Here is a 26,261-nt window from a genome sequence, read left to right on the forward strand (position 1 = left end):
AGGTGTGATGGGTGAAGTGGACTTTCCCACCATCCGGATGGTATAAGATCAATGTTGATGGTGCTTTTCGACAGTCGATGGATGTGCTGTTGCTGGACGCATAATTCGAGATGACAAAGGAATGTGGTGTTTGGGTTTTGCTCGACATATTGGGTCTGTTCAGCATTTGAAGCCGAGCTTTGAGGTATAGCTTGGAAGGTCTACGTTATGCATGGGACCTTGGTATAAGGAAGGCCATTTTGGAAACAAATAATGTGGAGGTGATAAGACTGTTTGATAGCAGCAGGTGTAGGATGACACATACTATTGTGAGAAGAATACGATCCTGGTTAAAGAGAGATTAGGATGTGCATGTTAAGCATTCTTACAGGGAGTGTAATGCTGTTTTGGACGCCGCCAAACAAGCTCTGTCTACACCTATAAAGGCATTGTTATGCTCAAGCTTTTATACAATGATATTAATCAAGTAGCTAAACAAAGGCTTTGTTATGATTAATCTTTTTGACGTTTTATCCTTACATAATAAAAAAAAAAAACAAAGCAGAAAATTACTTTGATTTTATTATTTAATTGAAAACAATAAATGCTTAAGTTTTGTTTAATGAATACTAAAGCTTTAAGTCCTTACTATAAATAAGATGGAATTCACTTCTAAATTTACCATTTCACTTTAAAAAGATTTTAATAAGATTTTGAAGAATTCTAGTTATTCGTATAAGACTATGATATTGTTGAGAGAAAATTGAATCAAAATTCATAAGTTTGTGAATCTTTAAATGGTGTATAACTTTTGAGATGGTGGTGTTGAAGTCTGAAGCGGTAATTGCATCCAAATCATGTACTAAACAATGATGATATATATTTACAAGTTTATCACTGTTAATTTATTCTGATTTTTTAAAAAATAAAAATATACCAATTTTAATATATTCAATTACTATTTACACTCTTAAAATGGTTATTTAATTTGATAATTAAAGAAGAAAGAATTTTGAATTTGAAAATAAATAAAAAATTAAAAATCTCGCTGAGACCTAACCGACTTTAATACGATATTTTGAGTATTTAATGAGGGCCCAACCTTTTAGAGATTGCTCATATAAATGTCAAACCTTTTAAAATGGTCATATAAAGGCCAACCTTTACAAAAGGCTTTCCGGGCACATCAGCTCAATTTCTAGTAAATATTAAGTGGATGTTGATAGGTTTAGAATATATTACTTGAAATGAAAATAAAGAAATAAAAAACATAATTTGAAAAGCTATTATTTGAGCAATTTTGAAAAATAAATTGACCTTTGACTATTTTAAAATGTTTGACTTTCTTTTGTAAAAATATTTGGTTCTAAAAAGTTGGGCTTCTATGTTCTATAGTATAGCTTAATCCAAGAGTAATTGGGCCGTAAACTGTTGTTTTGGGTTGGATCATAACAGCAATCCATTTTTGCTTAGCCCAAAACCAACAAAATCAAAATAAAGCCATATCTTAAAACCCTAGATTCAGAATCTTGTTAAATATAAGTCTTCCTATCATCGCCGCTCTTAATTGGACAGCATACCCTCCCTCTTGGTAACACATACAAACCAATAACAAAATGGCAGAAAGAGGCGGAGGAGAGCGTGGAGCTTTCAGGCGTGGCTTTGGTGGAAGATCCGACCGTGGCCCAAGAGGAAGGCGTCGTGGCCGCAGAGAGGAAGAAGAGAAATGGGTGCCCGTAACTAAGCTTGGGCGTTTGGTCAAAACCGGAAAAATCACGTCCCTTGAGCAAATCTACCTCCACTCCCTCCCCATCAAAGAGTACCAAATCATCGACCAACTCGTTGGCCCTTCATTGAAAGATGAGGTCATGAAGATCACTCCAGTCCAGAAACAAACCCGTGCCGGGCAGCGTACCCGTTTCAAGGCCTTCGTCGTCGTTGGCGACGGAAATGGGCACGTCGGCTTGGGAGTTAAGTGTAGCAAAGAAGTTGCAACGGCTATAAGAGGGGCCATAATATTGGCGAAATTATCGGTTATACCGGTGAGGAGAGGGTATTGGGGGAATAAGATCGGAAAACCTCACACAGTGCCCTGCAAAGTTACTGGGAAATGTGGGTCTGTCACTGTTAGGATGGTGCCCGCACCGAGAGGTGCCGGTATTGTGGCTGCTAGGGTGCCCAAGAAGGTGCTCCAGTTCGCTGGAATTGACGATGTTTTTACTTCTTCTAGGGGTTCTACTAAGACGCTTGGTAACTTCGTTAAGGTATTGCCTTTCTTAATAGTATTTTTTTTTAAAAAAATTGTTGGTTTCTTTTGTTATTTACTATTGATTTTGGATTTGTTTGTATCTATTTGGAAATGGGTTTTTATTGTTTGAGCAATTTTTTTATTTTTCTAATTCTTCCATGCTTATCAGTGATTTGTTGACTTTTTATTTAAGTACCGAGATTCTTTACTTGTTATTTGATCAAATGTGTCTGATTTGGGATGTAGGTTATTAATTCGATAGAAGTTGTTGACTATTCCACTGATAGTGGTTACTGTTACATTGTCTGTCTCTAAATTTGGGATATTGATTATTTACGAGTGATCAAATATTTTTGGTTTTTACTTGTTCCCATGGTTCTTAAATGCTGATTTAATAGAAACATATTTCATCTTTTTATGCTATAATTTTTTATGCTATAAAAATGATGTTATCTTGAATTTACGTCCTTGTATGGCATAATATAATAAATTGGTAATTGATGCATGGTTTAGAATTTTGCAGATATCTTAAGAGTTGAGTAATTTAATTCTCTAATGCTATAACTTACACTGGCTGTATTGTATCATAGTCAACGGTTTGATAATATCTGTATTTGGGTGTGGACATGCGTACATGACTATTTGTAAGACTGACCAATCTTATTGAATGTTCCTATCAGTGAATTGAGTCCTTTTCTCATGATTTGCAATTGTTTAGTATTGCACAGTAGTTAGGTTGGAGGTTGTATGGTTTTCTTACAATACATTCTTTGATGTCTTGAAATCCCCTACATTGTTGTGGTTGTAAATTCTATACCAATTGTCGATGCTTTATAATTGATGTTGAATGTATGGTTTTCCATACTATTTGAAATGAAATATTTTGTTGGTGGAAGTGTGTGTGGGAGGGGTGTTTTGGCTATATGCTTGGTTATATGTTTGTAAATTGTTAACTATTCTTGAAGTTATTTGTATTTGATTATTGTGAAATCAGCCTGTTTTCGGTTCTAGATAGCTGTTTAAGATATGTTTTAAAGATGGATGGTTGAGTTATTGGTGATATCTGATTATGCGTTGATTTTGGAATGTAAAATGCAGGCCACCTTTGAGTGTCTATTGAAAACGTACGGCTTCTTGACTCCTGATTTCTGGAAGGAGACTCGTTTCACAAGGTCTCCTTTCCAGGAGTATACTGATCTGTTGGGAAAGCCAGCGAAGACTCTTGTTCTTGAAGATGCAGAGAGGGTGGATGTGTGATGGTGATTAAGAGGGCTTTAGTGCCTAGGGTAGTAATATCAACTTCTTTTTTGCCTATCAAGACAATGCCTATGTTCACTTCTTTGCTTCTTTGCTTCTTTGGTTGTCATAAGAAATTTAATCTCAAGTTTTGTTTTAATCAATCCGGATTTGATTCAAAGCTTATGGTTCATATATGAGTTATGTCTTGCCTTCTTAGTGTATTATGCATATTATGAGATGAATTAAACCCATAAATAACATTTGCTTATAATAAAAGAAAAAGAAGCCCAGTTGATTATGGTGCTTGTAATTCATTGATAGCATCTCCTTCGGGAGGATCAACATGCTCAGTTAACAAGTTTTGAGATCTAGTGATATAGCTAGTTTGAGCTCGGGTCAAAGGTTTTTGAAATGCCGAATTTATAGCTTATGTTGTTGAGATATGTCAAGGCACCTTTTAATTTTTCTATCTAAAATTGCCATGAAACTTCCAGAGACAATTGGGCCAAACTCATGAGCTTCACAAATTAGGCATCCATAAAGCACGACTACGCAAAAGAGATTGCATATAAAGCAACACGTGGCTATGACCCATTTGTCGCAGCATTTCTTTGGATAAGGAAATGGATGAAGGGGTTACCGACAATGCCTATTCCACGACTAACTAATAATATAATCAACAACTACTCCAGCTTTCTCATCGATCACGAGCAAACCTAAAAAGAGTCTGCGCCCCTTGCTTAGAGTTACCACAGACGGACATGGCTTCAATGAGCATGACAGCCTCTCTCCTTCCGAGCTCAAGCTCCAGTTTGACTAGACTTCCTTCGAGAGCTGCTCGCAGAGGTGCGATTGTGGCCAAGGCGACCAGCGCCGACCAAGGAGACAAGGCCAGCTTGGAAATAATGAAGCAAGAGGGCAGCAATGGGAGGAGGGAATTGATCTTTGCCGCTGCTGCCGCTGCCGCTTGCTCTGTTGCAAATGTTGCGATGGGCGAAGAAGAGCCTAAACGTGGGACGGCTGAAGCTAAGAAAAAATATGCTCCTGTTTGTGTCACAATGCCTACTGCTAGAATCTGTCGGAACTGAACCTTAGTTTCTCTGTATCTAATGTGGATTTGTATGTGAGATTCATGTACTGAGTTGTATGAAAACTTGCATCTCTTTTTTATTGGAGAATCCTTATTTTATATATATAAATATTTTCCTTTTCCTTTTCAACTTCTACTACCTCAGGTTCTAATTATTTTGTGACAATTACTAAAATCTTGGCATTTTGGAGCAGCCATTTGTTTGTGTTGGGACATGTTTGTTAACTTAATTTGGATAACCTCTTAAACTTGTATTAATTGTTGTGGAGGCTGGCTGAGAGTATTAAAAGTATGGTTTGATTGTTATGGTGGAATTTTTTTTGTTTGACAACTTCGGAGGCAATTAGATGACAATTTGGATCTTCAAAGTAATTGATAGAGCAAAAATGTTCTCAAATTGAAGTCTAGGAAAGACCATTAAAGTAAGATTTTAGGTTTAGTTTGGGTTCAATAAACTTTTTTTATCAAACATTGTTCAATTGGCATAGTTATTATTATAGTAATTAAAAAACGTGAATTTAAATATACTTAACACGCTTCTCATCTAATTTAAAAGTTAAGAAGCAATTATAAATAGAAATATATATTGTATAAAAAAATACTTTTATTATCATATTGTTGATTAAACTTTTAAATTAGTTACTTTGAGTCCCCTTTCCTTATGTCCCTCCTATTATGTCTCTATGTTCACCTTTCTTGGTTAGATGTCGCAATGTGCTTGAAACATTAAAGGTTGTACTACGCATCTTACAATGTAATACATAAAATATAAAAGAAATTTATATCAATTTGACATAAAAGTTTAAACCGTCAAACATGTTACTTCAATAGCAAGCATGAGTTGTTATTTTCATCCAATGAAATGCTAACACATGGCAACAAAACATTCATGCGATCTACATGTCAACCTAACTATGTGTCTGAGGTCAGGTGCTCAACAAGCACTACCGTTGCAAGTTCATTATTGTTATTATATGCATTGCATAGTCCTACTTGTGTCATAGGCTGTCTTGTTTAACACTGCTATCCTTAAAGTGTCAGGTGTCAGACGATCCCACTTGTCCTTGGACAAGGGGTTCTCTCAAAGGGTGCCTAGTAAGGGGTTGTCTTGGTGGGTTGTGAAGGGTGGCATAACAATTGGACGAGGGGTACTCTCGAAAAGTGCCCAGTAAGGGATTATTTTGGTGGGTAGCAAAAGGTTGCATAACAATTGCCTCCTTTAGAATCGAAGGGAAAGTTATAAAGTAACTAGCTCTGAGACCCTTCAAAAACTTAGAACCTAAATAGGCTTAGGCGAGGAGTTTTTTGTATTTTCGTTTTTGCTTGTATTTTGTAATTTTTAGATTTCATTGAATGAGGACATATTATTCTTAATATATATATATATATATTTTGTTTCATTGATGTTTATGCACACAAGTAACACATTTTAACCTTATTCATTGATTTTGCTAGGGCTTGAATTTGCTAAACTTTTTAATGAATGGCAACTTTAATTGCTCACTTTGACAACTTCATTGAATAAGAAACGTTTACAATTACGCTTGCTTTTAAAGGATAATAATTACTAGTAAATGTGTAGCTATGCCTTATATAGGTTTTGTGATAGTAGGGGCAACCATTCAAGATTATGCAAATGTGATACTAGGTGCAACCATTTGATATAGTTGTTCGAGATTACACAAGGTGTAACTGTTTAGGATTATGCAAATATGATAGTAGGTGCAATGGTTTGGTATTGTTCGAGATTACATAAATTTTAAGGAGAGGTGCTACCATTCGTGGCAAAGATGTTCAAAATCACGGAAAGTGATAAAGGTGTCATTATTCACAGTGAAACTGTTAAGATTACACAAAATCGAAGAAAGATGCCACCATTCACGATGAACCATTCGAAATTACATGAAGTGATGAAAGGGGCCACCGTTCACAATGGAGCAGTTTGAGATTACATAAATTACAAGAGATGTAACAGCCCGTTTTCAGTAAAATCAGAATAGTGGTTTCGGGACCACAAATTCGAGTCCGAAAGAAAATTTATTTTAATGTTATTTTATGGCCTGAATTATGATAGGAATATCGTATACAAATTTCGTTAAGAAAATTTACCGATTACATGATTAATTGATAAAATGACCAAATTGCGTAAAATGCAAAAGTTGAATTCTAGTAGCTAAAAGGATCAAATAGCTATGGAATTCAAAATTAGAGGTCCAAATATAGAATTAGACCATTAAGTGGAGCTAGTAGATAAGTATGATGATTCATCCATGAAAATTTAATTAAAGAAACTAACTAAATTGGAAAGTAAAATTAATAAAAGATGATAAGTAATTAAATAAAGAAAATATCATATTTTTCATCATCTTTCCCAAATTTTTTTATGGAAACCCTAGCTAAGAGAAGATAACTCAAGCAAGCTTATTTGGCTTAATTGGGTAAGCATTCTTGTTTCGTTTTTAATGATATTTATTTTCCAAGATCGTAATAGCTTAATCTAGCTATCTCGGGGATTAATTTGTAAAGTTATCAAAGTACTAGGGTTTTTCCATGGATGAATATGTATTAATTATGAAATTTATGGTAGAAAATGAAAGGTTGTTGATAGATAAACAACTTTTGTAAAGTGAATTTTCATGAAATTGTGATTTAGGGACTAAATTGTAAAGATGTAAAATTCATGGAAAAATTCTAAATTTTATGAATTAATTGGGCTGTAAATGTTAAATGTAAAAATTAGCTAGGCTTGGAATAAGGATTAAATTGCATGAATTTCATTTTCCGAGCCTAGGGACAAAATAGTCATTAATTAAAAGTATAAGGGTAAAATGGTAATTTTGCGTAGGACATGAATTGAATTGAATTGAATAGGAATCGTATTAAGTTGAGTTAAATTTACTCGTATATATCCGGATAGACCTAGTACGGAATTGGATCGAGGAAAATAAAAAGTATCAGATTAGTACCCTACAAACACAAACATTGTCGAGGTAAGTTTGTGTAACTAAATTGTATATTTATGTGTTATGCTTAATTTATATATATGTGATCTTAATAATTGTTAAGTATGAAAATAAATCACATATCCGACAATGTCCAACAAGAAATAAATCTAGTTTGAACAAATGAAATTAGATGGATACAGGGTTTCCAGAGTGGTTGTGGTTCTGCATATGTTGCGAACACACCATAGCTCGCAAGAGCGTCCTGTCATAGCTCAAATGAGCATCCCAATATAAGCTCTCCTAAGCTTTCTGATACATGGCTCTTCCAAGCTTTCTGTATATATGCTCTTATGAGCATTCTGATCGATAGTGATCCTGCATGTGTTGCGGACACACTGCAGCTCTTATGAGCGTCTTGATATATGGTTATCTGGAGTTTCTTGATTAAAAGCTCTTTCATGAGCTTCCTGATAATAGTTCTTCGGAGTTACTTGTTAAGCTCGCATGAGCTTTCCGATTTAAGCTCTTATGGGCTTCCTGTTATTAAGCTCGGATAAGCTTCCCGTTACAAGCTCACATAAGCTTCCTGTTATTTGGCTTGGAAGAGTTTCCCGTTTAAATGCTCAATGAGCATTCTTGAATATGAATTCACAGAATATAGTATGTACACTTTGTGTGTTCTAACCATGTATCCATCGATATTATAAGTGGTTCAATGGGTAAAGTTATGATAAATGACAATATGAGTTTGTGATGAAAGATTATGGACATATATTTGACTACGTGAGCATGACTTTTATATGAAGTTTGAATACATGATATGGAAAGTACATGAATAAGGAAACTTGATTAATGATAAGTTCATACTTGTTTATTGATATTCAAGTGAAATAAATGACTAACATTTTTATGGGGATATGTGTATAGGCTATATGCCAACTTGCTTTGAATATATTATGTATATTTACCATAAATGCAATTAAATGGTAAGTTAATTTCCGTTATACGAGCTTACTAAGCATTAAATGCTTACTTTATTATTTTTCCTCTGTTTTATATAATTCGTAAGCTCGTTGGGTTGGAGGCTTGGTGGAGATATCATCACACTATCCATCAGTTTATTTTGGTATATGTAACACCCCTTACCCGTATTCCTTGATGGAATAGAGCACGAGGTATTGCTATTTTTTTTTTGTAAAATTTCGGTAGCATTTCTGCTTATTTTTACATAAAACCTCCTGCAAATTTTTAAAGAACAATTTCAAACGATCTTAATATTTCAACCAATTACAGTATTATATGTGCATACACAATTTATTCAATAAGAAACACCAACATTTTTAACCAAACATTATTTTACAAACATATTTATATCATATTACATTAAGTCATCTATACATGCCATGTTTCAAAAGTATTGATTACGAAATACCCCGAGAGATGACGATAGTGTGGATGATATTTTGACTTCGTCCAACTTCCGGCAGATTGTTATCACTATAATCAAGAGAAAAATAAAGAAGAGTAAGCATCTAGCTTAGTAAGTAACCACATGACAAATTAATAAATTTCTCATAATATTACAAAGTGATATAATTTTAATCATTCATAAATTTCATAGTTTGCTCAATTTCCAGCAAGTTGTTTTTCTGCTTCACAGTCACTAATTTATTTTTATCTAGAGCTACAGAGCTCAAAATTGAGTTCCATAAATTTTCTCCAAAACTAGACTCATATACCTTTCTACCATAAAATTTTTAGAATTTTTGGTTTTTCCAATTAGTATAGTTTATTCTTCAAACCTTTCCCTGTTTCACTACTCGATAGCTCTAACCACCCTTTACTAAAATCTATATAACTCTCTGTACAAAATTCATATAAGGTTCTTGTTTATTTCTACAGAAAATAAACTTAATGAGGAATTTAAGCATATAAATTTCAATCCACAATTATTTTTTTACAATTTTTGGTGATTTTTGGAACAGGGGATCTCGAAATCAATTCAGCCATGTCTCACTAAAATTTAAATATCTCAAAATATATAACTCTTTTTCTTGCTATGCTTCTTTCATATGAAAATAGACTCATTCAGATTCAATTTAATATATTACCCAACCTCTAATTCAAATTCCACCATTTATGGTGAATTTTACAAGTTACCCAACTACTGTTGTTTTAAGCTGTTTGTAACCAACTTGCTCTTTTGTAGTTTTGATACTTCCATTCATCTTACACATGGGTTGATTAAATATCAAACCCAATATTCCCCACACAATCATATTTAATTTACATGTTCAATCACCATTCCAATTTTCCTGTTGAACACTTAGAATATTAATCGTTATTTGGTGGATTCAGCACTTAGCAACCACCAGTGAGTCGGGGAATCAACACTTAGCAACCCTTTGGGGGAATCAGCACTTAGCAACCCCCTTTTGCACATTCAAAAATATGGTGGAATCAACACTTAGGAACCACCAATGATTCGGGGAATCAGCACTTAGCAACCCCTTATACAATCCGTTACGGTGGAATCAGCACTTAGCAACCACCGATGATTTGGGGAATCAGCACTTAGCAACCCCTTTCATATCTGAAGACACGGTGGAATCAGCACTTAGCAACCGCCGATGATTTGGGGAATCAGCACTTAGCAACCCTTTGGGGGAATCAGCACTTAGCAACCCCCTTTTTATGTTCAATGTATCCTGGCTTATTCCGAGTGTTCAACTGGAAACTTTGATTTTCAACGTTTTACTACCTTCCAATTTAACAATATTTTAGAGTCTGTATCGAGCATTCGTTCCATTTTCAATCAAATCCCAGCAATATATATAAAATAACATTAAAATAATACATTAAATCACATGCATACTTACCTCGGAACAAAATATTGTGATTTTGCGGTTTACTCCTCGACCTTTTCTTTTCCCCGTTTAAGGTGGTCTTCACGTCTTTCTTGATCTATAATAGCAAATTTAGCTTATTTAACATTCACATTTAATAAAACAATCCTCGACTCAACTTTTGCAAAAATTATGATTTTGTCCCTAAACTTTTGCATATTTCCAATTTCATCCCTAAGCTCGAAAATTAAATTTCACACCTTATTCTTATGTTTTACAACATGATGAACACTTTTTCCTTCTATGGCAACATCAAATTCTCACTCTAACATACACTTATGAACAATAAATATTTTTACTGATTATATCGATTTACCCGTTTTTACTTAAAACTGCTTAGCAAAAATTGTTTAACATAATTTCTAGCTTCATATTCTACCATTAAACAGAAAAATAAACACATTTCACCTATGAGTATTTTTCCAAATATAAACTCTAACACGAATTAATGGTAGAATAAGCTAAACCAAGTTACCGGGACTCTAAAAACGTAAAGAACAATAAAAACGGGGCTTGGAATCACTTACTATGGAACTTGGAAGCTTAAAACCCCTAAATATGGCTTCCCCCCTTGCTGATTTCGTTCACCATGAAGAAAATGAGCATATTTTGCCATCTTTTTCCCATTTAATTCTATTTAATTACCAAATGACTAAAATACCCTTACTTAAAAAAATCTATTTCACTAATTCTATACCCATTTTTGTCCATAAACTAACTAATGGTCTAATTACCACATAAAGACCTCCAATTTAAAATTTCATAACAATTAGACACCTCTAAGATGTAGAACTGAACTTTTGCACTTTTTACAATTTAGTCCTTTTGACTAAATTGAGTGCCCAAACGTCGAAATTTTCAAACGAAATTTTTACGAAAATTTTCCGCAAAATTTTAGACCATAAAAATATAATAATAATAATATTTTCTCTCGTCGGATTTGTGGTCTCGAAACCACTGTTCCGACTAGGCCCAGAATCGGACCGTTACAGTATATATAGTAAATACATTTTGGTTATAATGGCATGTATAGGCTAAAGTGGTCATGGATGGTATGTATGTGTTTGGTTGAAATCAGCCATTTGATGTGTCTTGTAATTTGATATGTTTTGATGTATATATATATGACCTTAATGTGTTTGATATGTTCTTGAAATGGTTGAATGATGGAAATCATGTAAGCATATTGAAAATTGATTTGAGATAGCATATTTAGTTAAACAAATATGCATATATAAGTATTTGGTAAGTATGAATACTTGAGCACATGTATTAATATGTATTGCATAAAACTTGGTTTTGGTTTGGTTTAAGTGTCTTGGATTGGTTTGTGAATGTGTTAAAGTGATAATGTAGGTGCAAGGCAAGTTTGGGTGAGAAATATGGCTTGAAAATGACCTTATTTTGTCCACACGGGTAGAGACACGGGCGTGTTTCTCAGCTGTGTGTGACACACGACCTAGTACATGGGCATGTGTTTTGGCCGTGTGTCCCCTGTATTTTTTAAAAATTCAAAGCAAAATGTTCAGAATTGATCACACGGCCTGGCACACGGGCGTGTGGCTTGGCCGTGTTATCCCTGCACTTACACACTGCCTAGCTCCTAGGAGTGTAACTTGGCCGTGTGCCCTATTTCGAATGTCCACACGGCCTAAGACATGGGCATGTCTCTTGGTCGTATGAGCCACACGGGCGTGTGTACCCTGCACCTAAGAAAAATATTGAAATTTTTCGAAAACTTTTTTGAGTACTCGGATTAGTCCCGACTTATTTCAATTGCATATTTTAGGCCTCGAATGCTCATATAAGGGACAATATGATTGTTTATGATTAATTTCTGATATGAATGAGAAATGATATAAAATGTCTGAATTTGATATGTTTATTCCAGTAATGCTCCGTAACCTTGTTCTAGAGACAGATACGAGTTAGGGGTGTTACAGGAGAGGTGCAACTGTCCACGGCGAAGCTGTTCAAAATTACACAAAGTGATGAAAGGTTCCATCGTTCACAGCGAAGCTATTCAGAGTTATGCAAATTTGAGGAGAGGTGCCATTATTCATGGTGAAGCCATTTAGAATTACGCAAAGTGATGAATGGTGCCATCGTAACTAATATATACATATATAGTTTGCATAAAAGAAACAAATATACAAGGGTGAGGCCAGAATTGTTGATGAGGGGGCAGGGATATTTATATAAAATATACATGTTCCACATGCGAGGCCTACTTTTCAAAAAATATTTTTAATTTTGAGATAATCTTAATCACCAAAATTTAGGAAAAATAAAATAAGTTAAATACACAATTTGTATTAGATATTATAATTATTAAATTTTATTTTTACTAAATTAATATTTAGATACTACTTTGTATTAGTTTACGGAATTAAACTAAAAATATTACTAAATTTATCATTAAAAAATTATAAATCCTATAAAAAATTAAAAAGAAAATTTGAAAAACTTTAGGTGCCAAACATAAATTTATTCTTTTTTAACATTAATTATAACATTGAAATATATAAAATTTCAAAATTCAAAGTACCTAAAAGAAATTTGGCAAAGCACCAAGTCAGGGATGTGAGTTCTCAAATATTGTTGATACACAACATGTATATTGTGGCGAGGGGTCATATATATTGCTCCTTAAACAGTGCCACATATGAAGCCAAAATAATACTTGCTTTGATGTAGGAGTTCTGTTCCATCACTAGCCACACGTTTTTCCCCACTTAGGTCATACAACATGCTTTAATTATTATTTAATCAAATGCTTTGATAAAATTTGGTTTCAAATTATAGTGCTTTTTACACTTAGCTATTTTAATTTTTTCCATACTTAAATTTTCATTCATTTTCTAATTATGACATTTTAATTAAATAAAAGAATTATATTAAATATTAAATACAAATAAAATAAATATCATTTTATAATATTTATAATTGTACGTCTTTCTTCTTCTTCTTCATCCTCTTCCCCTCCCTCTCCCATCCCTTAGCTATAGGAACCCTCCACAACTTCATCACCTTTCTCATTCCCAATTTTCAGTTCCTGATAGCAGGTTGCAATGATATTACATTGCTTAAAAAAAATTTATGAGAAAATTTTAACTGCTAAGAACATTGGGTTAAGCCTATTTATTAGGTATTTATATATAATGTTGAAAAGATTGACATTTGGGCTATAATTATCCCACACATTGTTAATAGAGTAAAAAAATTTCACAAGCGGGTTTGGATTGATACCATTTATTTTTAGAGTTAGTATTTGATGCACTAATAGCGTATTTTTTTTTATTCTACAAATAACTTTAAAAAATTATCATATCTTTTTTTTTAAATATTTATATTTTTAATATTTTACTATACATTTATAGGTTATTTTTCAACCACTACCCTTATTTATATTTTATCAAAATAAAATAATTAAAAAAGATACTTGACATTATCTTAAATTCACTTGTAGAGACTCTTAAACTAAGGATTTGAGTGATAGGATTAGTTAAAATCGAAAATTTGCCGACTCGACATTGCCTTCTCTTGCTAGTTGAAGTGTTGAGGCGTAATAATATTTGGTATGGTAAGATTGGAGGGTGCTTTTACAATTCAAGGAACGTTGTTGGTTATGCTGGATGTGCTGAGGTTGATATTTTGTTTGCTTGTGACGTTTTTTTTTTTAAATTCTTAAATTTATTTTGGTGCATATTTTAATTGTTTCGAGTTTTTTTATAATTGTTTATAGAACGCTTGTATCTTATTAATTTAGATTTTTTCCCCATCAGACGATGTAGTGAGGGATGTAACCACATTCAAAATAGGTTCCTGCCAATATTCTACCTTTCCATGCGTACGATTAGTGGAATCAAATTGAGAGGTGTTCCTTTCTCTCTTTGTTCCCCTTAGGGCAGGATTTTAATTAAAGTTTTTGCTTTCTTTTTTGTTAGTCAATTTTTCATGGTAAGATTTGAGTTAATTGTGCTGCCCATTATTTCAGATATTCTATAAACTGATTGTGTCGAGGAAGATTCTTGTGTAGATTACAGGTTAAAGGCAACTGCTTAAGTCTTATACTAACAGAAGGTAGTGTTTAAGCGTATAAGTCCGTCTGTTGTTTTTTGGTTATCTTAACAGCAGAAATCTGTAGTTGACGCGGTGTTACAAGCGAACAAAATATGAATTAGAAGCAATCTCGATCCCCATAACTATCGCGTTGTGTCTCCTCACCATAATCACAACTCATCACCCTTCAATAGGCACAACAAAAACTCGTTTTCAATGGCATAATATCGATACAAATATTATATAATAATGCGCACGACAATACTAAGGCAGTCACAATGGCCATTTTCTCTTTGCCTCGTATCAATGAATCATTTGCTTTTAACTTGTTATTGATTATTTTAAACATGAACAATCTACTAATAGGCAATTAAATGGTTCAAACACTAACTCTCTTTCTGAGTAAGTCTAAAAGACAAATTAGAACTATCCACAGTCTACTTTTCAATTTCATCAGACCATTCCAAATATCTCCTTCACTCGTCTAACTTCAATAGGACAATAAAAACAACTTTGTGATCAGGAGGTTCTTCATTTGCTTCCATTTACTTTGAACCAGACGAATTATAAAGGCAACAACCACAAATAAATAAAACACTAACGTCCCATAGGAATGGAAATTAAGCTTCACTGATATCAACATTGCAAGAAGTTGGGATAGAATTGTATTCAATACTACAATAAGCAAAAACCAATTAAACATAAAAATAAGATAAAATAACTTACATGTTTTGCTCTTTTTGTTACTTTCCTCAATGCTACTTGTTTTTCTTAATGAAGTAGGATGCCCTTTGGTGACAGCATGTACAGGATCTCGCAAAATTATATCGTCTTCAATAATTATGGAATCATCAATAGAAATTGACTTCTTAGCTTCATCAATTTCATCAATGACTAAATCATCCAGTTCATCGAACAAGCTTTTGATACCACGGATTGCAAGATCGTATGCTTTTTTAAAAAGTCCTATAGAGTGTATTAACACTATTAAATCACAAATTAGATGGCTCACTCACTTTATCAACAATCACATTCTATGTGATATTCGAACTACCATTTTTCTTGGCATCTTTTGTCTACCGACGTAAAACGTATTGAGAAGGAAGTGGAATTCCCATGAATTCAAACTTGTGACAATTACAAACACCATTATTTAGTGATACGTCAAAAGTTATTATGTACATTGACTTTTCCTTGTTAAACCCATGCACTTTGTATACTTTTGAACCATCAGTAACACCAACTCGATCAGCAACATACTCTTGAGCATGAACCAACTCATTCTGATCCTAAATAACTTTCGAGTGTATACTTGAGAGGCCTCCGCTTCCATAGGATATAATGTTTTCAAAATTGGCTGAGTTCATAGTCTTGAAAATTTTCTCTCGCTCTTTATTATACCAATCATCAAGTGCTTCTTCAAATTTTAGAACAAATTTACTCACTGAAGTACTAACATTGACCTAATCCTTGAAGAACTTATTCAAGCTTTCAGTTCTTTGAGTTGTTGGCATCCCAGCACAAAATGTGTTACGTAAAAAAGCTGGTACCCACTTCTCATGAAATATTATGTAAATTATATGTTGGAATAATACTGATCCAAGCATATTGAAATTCATCCGGTGTAAGTGTATTATGAATGCAACTATTGAACTCCTTAAAACCAACATTCTAATGATAAACATGACTCAAAATTTGAGGAAATTTCTTCTCAATATGCCACATGCAAAAATGGCATGGGCAGTATGAGACAACTTTTGCAACTGCATTTGTAATTGCAGCATCATGACCTGTGATGATTGTTGATGGTGGGCATCCATGCATAGCTTCGAGCCAAGTCTTTAATAACCAAATGAATGTTTTTTCAATTTCATCTCATAATAAAGCACACCCAAATAAAATAGGTTGGTAAAGATGATTTACCTAGCAAAGGGAACAAACAACATCCTATATTTATTCGTTAAATAAGTAGGATCAAATGCTACCACATCACCAAAATCATTATAAGCCATTCTAGATCTTGCATCTGCCCAAAAACAATTTGCAAGGCAACCATCAACATCGGTTTGAATAGCATAGAAAAGACCCGGATTTTTTTATTGACAGTTATCAAAATAATCTAACATGATTTGAGCATCTCCTTTCTCCAATTGCATTTTTCTTTTACGACTTAAATAATTAAAAACATCACGGTCAGTCATATTAATCCCACCGGATTCATGAGATAGAACAGAAACTATCTTACTTGGATGTTTACCAAACTCATCAAGAATATGCATGAGATCTTTTTGATTTTTTGTTTGTGTTTATTGATTACCAAACTCATCAAGAATATGCATGAGATCTTTTTGATTTTTTGTTTGTGTTTATTGAATGTTTTAGTGTGTCTATCTTCTAAAGGGGTTAAATTCTCTATTTATATGATACGGTTTCTGTTCCTGAATATGACATCTTAAGTAGGCCCCCATGCATGTCAATACGTTTATTTTAAAATTAACACGTGTTCTCAAGGTAGGGGTTCACCTACATGATGGTGCGAACCCACCCCGTGCGAGTTCATGAGAGGATGCGAACTCATCACGTACGAACCCCCATATGCGAACTATGTAGGCTATGAGTCGATCCTAGTCGGATAATCAGGTAACGGATCGGTAATATCAAACACCATAACAGTGTTCTATATAAATGAATAATTTTTTTTGCTATTTGGCGAAACTAGTACATGGTTATGTTCTGCATGAAATAGAGAAATAACCCATTTTCCTTCTTTCTTGGATATTAGAATCATTGCCTTCCAACCTTCTCTTGTTTCTTCCGATGTTGCATGAACTCTATCTTCTCTCTCAAAAGTTTTTTTTTTGCCCTCACACCTTTTGAACAAACAAATTCTCGAGCAATCATTTCTTTATTTGTTCTTATCTAAAAATCCGATTTTTACATGTGCCAAAACCTTTGACTCTCACATAGCTATTATAACATTGTTGGGTATCATCTAATTACTCAAATTTCATACTAACATATGCGGTTGGTGCATGAGGATAAAAATAAACTTATAAGAAATTCAAGAAAGTTTCAAGGCGTGTATTAATATCACTTTTTTAAGGTTTTATTTACCTCCACCTATGTTATGGTGTGCAAAAGAGTTATTGACAAATAAACTTCAAGAATACAATGAAGCCCAATGACTGTTGACATTTAGCACTGACGGAAACAATCCACAAGAATCTTAATTTCTATAATGAATTTTTGTAGTAATTCTTTATAGAACAATCTAGGAATGTAGAAGATGGTGGAAGAATATAAAGAAACTTTTGATATATTTTCTAGTGCATCTTGCAAATAAAATTTTACTCTTATTTATAGAAGGTCCCATGTCTCTTTATAAGGATATAATTACCCAAATGAATAGACATAATTATTCTTTTTGGTTACTTTTAACTTTTCATTTTGCAATTATTCAAAATATTCCAACATATAATTCTGGTATAACTTCAACTATTAATTATTGAATAGCATACTCGATTGATATCATGATCTCTGAAGCCTTCATCTCCTTCAATTTTATTTGTTTAAATCACATGGCAAGAGGCACTTCCTTAAAGTGAAAAGAAACAATGTTACCTTATCACACAATATGAAATATTCAAATTAAAAGCATGTAGTCTGTAACTCCTATTTAGCTCTACCTAGTAGTTATTATAAACCTAAAATAAATCCCTCATTTAACTTGATAATCATGGCTGTAACAAATACAGTAAAACTAACAATATGCTACAAACTCTTACAAGGAAGATGACTCAACATGCTACCAGCATCCATGTGAACAAGGTAATGGGAATTTAGTCTGATAACATAATATATATATAAGAACCTCCTTAATTCTAATTATGACAAATATTTAAACCCTAAATCGTGTATATAAATAAAAACATATATATATATAGAGAGAGAGAGAGAGAGAGAAAATCAGAATATTTGTATTACCTGCTATTGCAACCTTGTGGAGTAAACTTGGGTTATTAACCCTGTGAAGAGAAGAAACTTTGATGGTATGAAATCAAGTTTGATTATATATATATATTGAGGATTGAAAGAACGAAAAAAGAAGTTGATTGAAAGAATAAGAATCAAAAGGTTTTTGGTCTGACTTTTGAGTGAAAACTCTATTCGTGAGTTGGTAATGTTTTAGGGTAGAAAACTTTTAATTTACTTTGACTTTCTCATTAACCTTTTTTTCAACCGTCGATATTAGTGTTTCACTCAATTTTAATACGCCAAATGACACTCGAAGAGACATGTTAACCACTCCATTACTTGTGTATGGAATAATAACCCTTTATTAATTAATTGGATCTTGATCGAATAACAGTCATATACCCAGTTTTTTTAATTTTTTTAATTTTATATTAATCAAATCCATTGAACCAACAAATTGGTAATATGACAGATTCGATCATTGATTCAATTAAAAAAAAAAAACGTTGCTTCCCAACAGACTAAGTCTGTCCTTTTGGAACTTGGCAAGGAAAAAAATCATTTTCATAACTAGTCATGTATTCTCATCCTCAAAAAAAATGGAAACATTAAACCGAAAATAAATATTCTGTTGGATTTATTGGGTTGAGACCATGGTGTTCATACAGTTGAATCACTCCAGGCTTCCATTTGAAGGGCGTGGAATTTAGTGAAACAGATTTTACTCGACTAACGTTGTATTAAAATGTTGGAAGCAGTGGTTAAAATGAGTTTGGTCAACTGCTCTAGGATGCATTAGTAAGCAAGTTTCCTCAATTAGTCGATGCATAATTTATTGAATCCACTCATGAACAAGCATGATAAAAGAATGCGAAAAATTCACCAAAATCATGCACATAACATCATTAGGCAACTACCTTTAGATTCAAGTAAGATTGGACATTCCATGATGACTTGGATAATAAAATAAATCTGGGAATTACCTAAAAAGCTCAAAGTAGTTGTATCTTTTAACAGACAGCACAATGAAAGCAATTGAAACAGACAAATTGAATACCAGACATACAGAGACTTCTTTTCTTAACGATTAAGACATGTTGACAGACTGTCGACTAAAGCCTAAGTCACATTCATATTTACAGCCACAACCAAAATTGTGGATCATATTTAACCATCACTTCAGATTTCCATCTATGTTCTTCAACTACTAATTCATCACAATGATTCCGAATTCATCATACTATAACACATGACAGCAACCTAACACTATCCACCTCAAAGGTTCCACTTGACAACAAATTGGAAAATTAAAAAGAAATTGACCGATATTCAACCAAACAAAAATCAAGGATAATCTTTGTTTTTCCCTCTTTTTCCCCCCTTCCACAGCAAGGGTACTTACTGTTCTTTGATTCATTCATTTCCATTAGACTTGTACTCAATTGCCTAATTGCAATGAACCATCTCTCATCAACTTCAAGCTTAGACTGTTGAATCTTTCTCGTGAATATTGTCTGGATGCTTTTCTCCAATCAGTACCAGCTTTCATCATTGCAACAAACTCCTCGTAACTTATGCGCCCATCCTACAACATAAAAGAATAAGCTTTAACTTCCAATTAAATGGGATTAACAATTTGGAAATGTTTTGGATCAAGTGGTTTTGAGATGATAACAAGAAAGAAATTGTCACCTTGTCAGTATCAACATCAAGCATAATGGCATTGATAACTTCCTCACTGGTATCAACTTCATCGTTTAAGGAATCTCGCAGATCTTCTATCTCTAAGAAACCACTTTGATTTAGATCAAAGAAGGCAAAAGCTTTGTGCAAGTGCTCATCGTTCGCCATTTTCCTGAGGTGAACTGAAACTGCTACAAACTCTCCATAATTCAGAGTTCCATCACCATCAACATCAGCCTGTTAAAAGCAGATTGCAGTTATTACATTGATGAAACTAGAAGTTTTAAATATGAAACGTTATAGGACATGATATGGTCTGTGTAAACAGACTTTATGCAAGAGAATGAACGAGCGGAATATAGAGTTCATGCAAGAACTGTCCCCCAAAAGGAGAAGAATCCAACGGAACCGTAGAGCATGTAGGAGCCTACTTTCAATCATCCTCCAATCCCACAACCACACATACCGGTTGCATTAGTCATAAGTTCTTAGAAAGGCAGGGATCAGAAATAAAATACAAGGGTCATATAATCTTACAGCTTCCACTAGGATCTGCAAATCTGCATCAGGAATCTGTTGGCCAAGCTTTTGCAACCCCATCCGAAGCTCCTCAAGGTTTATTTTACCTCGTTTTCCAGTGTCCATAACGTCAAAAGCCTCTTTTATGCCAGCTACTTCCTCAACTGACAAATGCTCAGCAATCACCTGGAAATGCAATTAATTACAGTACAGTCATTAAATGTAGAAACTATAGGTCCATGCAACTTAAAAGAAGATAAACTACAACAGTTATTTGGATTATTACCCTTAGTGCTCTCTTCTTCAGCTTGTTCATTACAGAAAATTGTTTGAGCCTAGCTTTCACAGTCTCACCCAATGGAACATTGGGTGCTTTCTTGGCATTTTGTAGCCATGGATGTTCTGCATACAATAGTTGGGATGATTTTTCATGCATAGAAAATATATATCAACATAAATAAAGCATGTATCATTTACAGAAGGTTACCAAGCACTTCCTGTGCTGTAAGACGCTGCTTTGGATCAGGATTAAGCATTTTCTTTACAAGGTCCTTTGCATTGTCTGAAACCTTAGGCCATGGATCCCTCTTAAAGTCAATAACAGAGCGAATAATTGCTTGTGCCACCCCCTGCTCAGTCTCTGTATGCAAACACGAGAAATTTAGTTTATATCTATTTTTCTAAAAGTAAAAGAGTAGATAGTGAACCGTATGCAAAAGAATAAATCAAACTCCTGATACATAATATTAAAGATAATTTAAAAGTTTTTTCTTTATATCTCTCTTTTCTTTATCCAAACTCTGGATGCACACATTGTCTCTATATCTATCTCAAGATATAACCTTCATGATGTCATAGAAAGACAAACCTGCCCAGAATGGTGGCACACCACAAAGTAAAATATAGAGGATAACCCCAGCACTCCAGACATCAACCTCTGGGCCATAATTACGTTTAAGAACCTCTGGAGCCATGTAATATGGGCTTCCCACAATCTCATTGAATCGTTCACCTGTTAAAAGAGAGCATTCTTGAGCTGTTTGAGCATAAATATAAAAAGGAGATAACTGAAGCAGTCCTAAATTAATTTCCACCAAAGATTGGAAAAGTACGAAAACACTTATAAAGTTGAGATAGCCAATAGTTAATATGCAATACCAGGTTTAAAGAAGACTGACAACCCAAAATCAATTGCCTTCAATGGCGCATTTTCCTTCTTATTTCCAAACAGAAAATTCTCTGGTTTGAGATCACGATGCATTACTCCATGTTTATGACACATCTGCAACATAAATGTAATACAACCAGTTATTTATCTTCACCTGAAATAAAAGTACCATTATCCAGATAGAGAAAAGAGTGAGCAATTGCATACCGATAAAGGGAAACCAGAAAAGAAGTTGAAGTACATATAAGAGTTCATTTCTCACAAATAAACTATATTTTTCTACCTTGAACTATTAAAAATTATATTTTTCTCACAAATAACTGTTAAGCAATCAGAAGGAATGCGTGGACTTGTACACAGATGTGGCTTTTATATGAAATGACAAGATTCAATCTACCAAATGGGTTATCAAGTGCAAAACATAACATCAAAAAGATGGATTATACACCAAACCACCTAAAATGAACCAAGTAAATGGATTGAGTATATCATTTCACTTCAAAGAGGCCCATTTATCATTGAAAACATATTTAGAAACTAAATTGAAAAACTAGACCTGGGGCTCCTGTAATGTTAAAAGTCTTAAACTAGTTTTACAGCAAACATATGACAAATCAATGTTACCTAGAAAGCAGATCATTTCCATATGAGGAACAGAAACTAGAACACAATTCGCTAACTCTATAATACCTCATTCAATAGGGGTAGTTTTCTCCAGGTCGCTTAGTAGAAACGATATACAATGTATTGGAATGTGTGAACTTTTTTTTGTAAACCTATATATGTTTACATAAATATATAATCCTAAAAATAAGTTTTGAAGTTTGTAAATTGTTTGTTTTACACAATAACTTTATAATGAACTATATGCTAATGGTATATTAGTTTTACTGAATTGGATCACTAGTATTTCCTAATTGACCTCACGTAAGACCATACATAGAATGCAAGACTATGCCAATTCAACAACATATATATAGTTCAGAATTCGACCTGAACAACTTCGACAATCGTCCTCATAACCACTGCTGCAGCTCGTTCAGTGTAGTGTCCCCTTGCAACAATCCTGTCAAACAACTCTCCTCCCTCACACAGTTCCATTACAATATGAACAGCATCATCATCCTCATAAGTATCCTTCAATGTCACGATATTAGTATGCTTGGGCAAATGCTTCATAATTTCTACCTCCCTCCTCACATCCTCAATATCCACAGCAGTCCTGAGTTTCTTCTTGGATATCGATTTACAAGCATATTTCTCACCTGTGTTCACATCGGTGCACAGATATGTTACCCCGAATTCGCCACGCCCCAGCTCACGACCCAGATCATATTGAGATGAAATATCTTGACCAGTGAGTTCCTTCAAAACCCTTAGTTTGAAGGTAGTAGCAGATCCATTGGAGACAGCATATTCATCTCCATAAAATGGGTTCGCTTTGTTCTTTTTTTGCCCTTTCTTGTTCTTCTCAACAGGAGAACCAGGGGTCGCACAGCAATTTCCCATGAATCAAAATCAAGGCGACGGCTCTCAACTATTTTCGAAATTTCCTGAAATTTCATGAAAAATCCCGTAAGCTAAACGGACTAAATAAGGAACCAAATTCAGATTCTTAAAGAGGTAACCATGGATAGCCAAAGTCAAAAGCTTAGATCCACAGCATAAGGTAATTTCGAATTGAATTTTTTTTTCTGCAAAAGTAAAAATTAAAGAAACTCCAAAAGTTGGAAGATTGGAACTATGAAAGGTATTTCACATACAGAAACCAACCCAGAAAAATAAAATTATCAACTAAGTCCAAACAACCCTCTCCAACAAGAAAAAAGCAGTCCCAGAAAATCTGTCAAAAAAAGGGATCAACTAAAACAAAAACAGTAAATAATAAAAGCAAAACTTTTTTAACTAAACACCTTTTTCTCTGACAAATTTGAGCACTGAGAAATCTGAAGTAACCCAGAAGGGTTTTGAAAATGGAACCCCTTCCAGTGCCCAGCAAAATGATAAGGTTTTCTATTTTTTAGGGGTGAAATGTGAAAGGAAGGAGATTCAATCAATGCCGCTAAAAGAAAGAGATTAAAGAGTCAAAGCTCTCTTCTTGCAAAGACTTTCTCTCTCTCCTTTTTTTTTCTCTCTCTCTTCGAATCAAATAAGAGAGAGACAGAAGAAGAAGTCGCTTCTGTTTTCTTTTTTTTACTCTACATATGGTATTTTTTTATTACTTTGTTGCAAATTACCCAAACTTCAAAATAAATAAATAAATAATGGTGAAAATTCTCTTTATTTATTGTTAATTCCAAATGGAAGTTTTCTGCTTAGAGAAAAAAAGATAAAAGTACTTTTCATCAATATATATATTAGTTCTAAATGAAAGGGAAAAAAAATGAAGGATAGGTGAAGGAGATGGACTTACCAAATTGAAGTGGAAATTTGGAGGCTGATAAGAGTTTAAAAGTTTAAAGCCACTGATATTTTATGAATGATTATTAAGACTTTTATAATGCAACCTTTTAGATTAATCCAAACTTAAGAACATTGTTTAGGTCAAATTTTGGCATCTTTTGTTGGACTTTTCTGTGCTTATGTTTAAGTTAGGGTACCTTTGTGAGATACGGATGTTTGAAACTAAGGGTGTGCATCTTTCGGGCCGGGCTCAACTAAAAATTTGGCATGTTTGTTAGGTTCTAGCTCGGCCTGAAAAATGAGACTAAATTTTTTTTTAAACTCGACCTATATAAAAGTATTAAAACTCAGGCTCGACCTAGTCTGCCCATATTTAGTAAAAGGGTAGCAAAATAGAGAGAAAACAATAAGAAAATAATATTTAAAAAAATAAAAAAAATTTCTTTAGTGAATTTAGGCCGGCCCCGGGCCAAAAATGCCTTACCCGAGACCTGACTCATTTTTTAAACTGGTCTTATTTTTTTATCCAAGCCTATTTTTTGGGCTTATATTTTTGTCTAAACCCTCCTACATTCGATTCGAACTGAGTAGCCCAACCCATGAATAGACAAGTCTATTTGAAACTATGGAGAATTATTATTTCTCTAGAAAGAAATATGCCAAGTGTTATTTAGTGGGAGTTGACCCATGATAAGTACCTTTGAAATTATTTTTCAATTTTGTGATAAAAAAAATTGTAAAATATTTACCATCCCTCTAAATAGGTTGCAAAGGGAGAATATTTTCCCATAATAAAAATAAATGAGTTTGCATATTGTGTGTTCAAATTTCGATTAAAATTGATTTAATTCAGTTAATTAATTTAATTCGGTCGAAAATTAATTAATAATTTTTAAAAAATTCAATTATTTATTAATTCGATTTGAAATCGAATAGTTAATAGAAATAAATAATATATATATATTAACAGCCACTACCCACAGCTCACCTAAGCTCCAACCACTATCCAGCATAGCCCCCCACTAACCAAATCCAAATAAACATTTAAAATCCAACTCAATCCAAATAATTAATTTAATTATAAAATTAATTTATATTAAATAAATAATTTAATAAAAAAAACTACAATTCCTAAAAAAAATTGAAAATAACTTAATAACTCACACCCTTTGCTAAAGAAGAGGTTCGCTTTTTTTGAAAGACATTCTCTATATATTTACCTCTCTTTTTTTCTATTTCCTTTGCTTCACTTTTTGACTAGAAATGAGTGTTTGAATGTGTTTTTAGTTGAGATTGGTTTCCGAGGAAGTGAAGGAAAAGTGTGAGGGATTTTGGTTGATAGAGTTTGATATAGCTGGGCATTTGACTTCAAAGTGGAGATAAGTTCCGAGAAATGTGAAGGATTTTTTATTTTTCAAATTTCTAGGGTTTAATAGAACTCTAAACTTTTTTTTATGATTTTCTGAATTATGTGTGAAGGTGATTTAAAATGTGGGGGATGGTAGAGCTTTCAGTGAATGAACCTTGCATTTGGGAAGTGCCATATGATTGAAGAAGTAAAAATTGGCATCCAAGTAGGCCATTTTGAATTATATATGTAAATTTAAATTAGAATTAAGAAAACTTGCTAGAATTCTTTTCAACTATTGGAAAAATGAAGGTTGAAGGTTTTTAGCTGATATGATTTTTGTTTCAGGATCTGGTAAGCTTTTGGTCTTATTTTGGGTTTTAGTCCTTCTGTTTCATATGTTTTATAATTGTTTTAACCAAAAAAACAAAAACATACCAATTTTGGTTAATCGACAAAATTAACTGAATATTTCGTTTCGGTTGATTTTTTTTTTTAGAAAAATTTTAGTTCGGTAATGGTTAAAGAATTAAAAAGTTTGATTAATTTGGTTAATGCTAATTCGGTTCTATTATTAACCGAACTGACCGTTTGAGCACCCTTAGCATATATGTTGTTTTAGGTGAGGCACTCCCATTATACATGTTTAGATGTAGACTTTTACATTTTAGTCATTGAGCCTTACTTAATTATAAA

At 33.3% G+C, this 26,261-nt stretch overlaps 3 protein-coding genes across 3 annotated transcripts; 2 read left to right on the forward strand and 1 right to left on the reverse strand.

The window, feature by feature from the left end:
- Positions 1 to 1,501: 1,501 nt before the first annotated feature.
- LOC107891409 (40S ribosomal protein S2-4) lies at positions 1,502 to 4,686 on the forward strand. Its single transcript, XM_016816214.2, has 2 exons — positions 1,502 to 2,243; positions 3,326 to 4,686. Exons 1-2 carry the CDS (start codon positions 1,596 to 1,598, stop codon positions 3,482 to 3,484), a joined length of 807 nt encoding a protein of 268 aa, XP_016671703.1. The 5' UTR covers positions 1,502 to 1,595; the 3' UTR covers positions 3,485 to 4,686.
- Positions 4,228 to 4,686, forward strand: LOC107891410 (photosystem II 5 kDa protein, chloroplastic-like). The gene has a single exon (XM_016816215.2). The coding sequence runs from the start codon at positions 4,228 to 4,230 to the stop codon at positions 4,552 to 4,554; it is 327 nt and encodes a 108-aa protein (XP_016671704.1). The 3' UTR covers positions 4,555 to 4,686.
- Positions 4,687 to 19,403: 14,717 nt separating this feature from the next.
- On the reverse strand, positions 19,404 to 24,024 carry LOC107891408 (calcium-dependent protein kinase 7). The gene is made up of 9 exons (XM_016816213.2): positions 23,728 to 24,024; positions 22,808 to 23,367; positions 21,805 to 21,928; positions 21,515 to 21,658; positions 21,134 to 21,286; positions 20,933 to 21,048; positions 20,665 to 20,832; positions 20,137 to 20,364; positions 19,404 to 20,029 (listed from the first exon to the last, which is right to left on the reverse strand). Exons 2-9 carry the CDS (start codon positions 23,321 to 23,323, stop codon positions 19,883 to 19,885), a joined length of 1,596 nt encoding a protein of 531 aa, XP_016671702.2. The 5' UTR covers positions 23,324 to 23,367; positions 23,728 to 24,024; the 3' UTR covers positions 19,404 to 19,882.
- Positions 24,025 to 26,261: the final 2,237 nt, after the last annotated feature.

This window comes from Gossypium hirsutum, chromosome D09 (genome assembly GCF_007990345.1).
Source record: "Gossypium hirsutum isolate 1008001.06 chromosome D09, Gossypium_hirsutum_v2.1, whole genome shotgun sequence".
Lineage (NCBI taxonomy): Eukaryota > Viridiplantae > Streptophyta > Magnoliopsida > Malvales > Malvaceae > Gossypium > Gossypium hirsutum.